Consider the following 1,794-nt stretch of genomic DNA (forward strand, 5'->3'; position numbering starts at 1 on the left):
ACTGTTCACAACGTTGCTGATTAGTTTCCTTCTCAAATATTGTGATGACTGAAACACGAGGCGGCCTGGTGCAGTACATTCAGTTGAGGAACATCACAGAGGAGAGATTCACCTGGAATTCAGTTGGGTCTGCCGTAAAAACATAATTGCTATGCACATGAGTGTATCAAACTGTTTAACCCCTTTTTCCTCTAGAAGTAAAGTTCCGCTCCCTTAGTATTTGAACCTGTTACTGGTCAGTCGACTTAAGCTAAACATTCGCGAGACAACCGCCGGTGTGGTACTTGGTAGTAACTGTACCCAATTATATTATACCACTGTAGCCCATTCTCGAATGCGAATGGAAACGCTTGGTCAAGAAAATATTAGGAACTTACCTTCTGGTTAATCTTCAGAAAGTTAACGTACGATAACTCTTTGGATGTGAGAAACAGCAAAGCACTACCTTGGACACCACAACGTGCAGTCCGACCACACCGATGGACGAAGGCGCTATGGGGAGGATGGAAGATAGGTGATTGCATCATCAGAAAAAGGAAGACAACGGTCGGAATTTTCAGGGGCGAAGTTGGGCGTTCAGTGTCCATCAAGATCAAAATGAATGGGGTCTACCTCCGACTGCACCGTGGTGCTACAAATGTCAATCTTTCAGTGAAGAATTACGTGTCTATTCGGAGAGGCGTACTAAAGTAAGATGACGAATACTTGCTTAGAAAGTGATGGCCTTGATCGATTGTTCAAAAAGCGTCCGAATCAGACTGGAAAGATGCGTATCAACTTGTTACTGAAAACGGCGCCTTTCAAAAAGGCTGCAAGGGGTCAAAAAAGATACAGTAACCCCCAAAGATGGAACAAAGTCACTTATTGCTAGTGACGATTACGGGTAGAACCTCTCGCTACAAAGAGACACCAACACACGGAGAGGTTAAAAGCTCTTTTTCCTGGCGATGCTCCTTGTTCGAGGACAACTGCCATGATGGCTATAAGGACATTTCCACACAGCTTCACTAGGAAAACGTAACTTGAGCGGACCCATCGATGTCAAAAACTTCGGGCATTCTGATAATTCTACGAAGAAATTGGATCTTAGCGAGCCGTGACGGTTTGTGCATATCCGCGACCCATTGAGTTATACTGGGAGTCGGGTCCCTTGCGACGCTAGCATACTAGGTTGGTCAATGGTTAGATATCTGACCAACACAGTCGCCTGACCCTCCAGATTGGAGGTTAAGACACGGGTGACGACTTGTAATGCACTTGCACTTCCAGCCAAACGCATTGCGGTCAGGTTTTTGGGACCCTAATCTTCCACCTGGCTAGGTGTGGGCGCTCCAGCGGCATTCCATCCCACGTACGACTATGGTACCTACAACTAACAACACTGTCAGCAAGGAATCAGAATTGGACATGATTGTTGTGATGTTGATGATGACTCTTTTCGCATGAAGAACCTGAAGCTGTGCGCTTGCCTACATGTAAGTTACTCAAAGGATCATCTGATACAGTAGTTCATTAACATCGGATCCCATCTGGGTTGGACAGAACAACACCTGTTTCTTTAAAATCCGAAGTTCGTGTTTTTCCCTTGCTTTAAAAGAATTTGTATGTACTAGCGTAACGGTGATACTACTGATGGGAAAGCAGGCGAGTAGTATGTGTTGTTCTTGGAATTTCGCTTTGCGTCTCTTGAAAAGCCGAGATCTGTTGCGGAATTTGTGGAGTCGCTTTGTAGCATTTGCTTGGATTTGAGCAATGAATGATTGGAGTCAATGAATATCCAGGAAAGTTCAAGAA

General features: G+C 44.8%; 1 protein-coding gene across 1 annotated transcript in view; it reads right to left on the bottom strand.

Annotated features, from left to right (window-relative positions):
• T265_08757 (hypothetical protein) overlaps positions 1–1,794 on the bottom strand; it is a gene marked incomplete at both ends in the record, with an annotated part of 30,602 nt that overhangs the window by 12,889 nt on the left and 15,919 nt on the right. The window contains one exon of the mRNA XM_009174646.1: positions 378–492. Coding sequence (XP_009172910.1) covers positions 378–492 — 115 coding nt within the window. The remainder of the gene's footprint in view (positions 1–377; positions 493–1,794) is intronic.

The sequence above is a fragment of the Opisthorchis viverrini genome, assembly GCF_000715545.1.
Source record: "Opisthorchis viverrini unplaced genomic scaffold opera_v5_232, whole genome shotgun sequence".
Taxonomy (NCBI): domain Eukaryota; kingdom Metazoa; phylum Platyhelminthes; class Trematoda; order Opisthorchiida; family Opisthorchiidae; genus Opisthorchis; species Opisthorchis viverrini.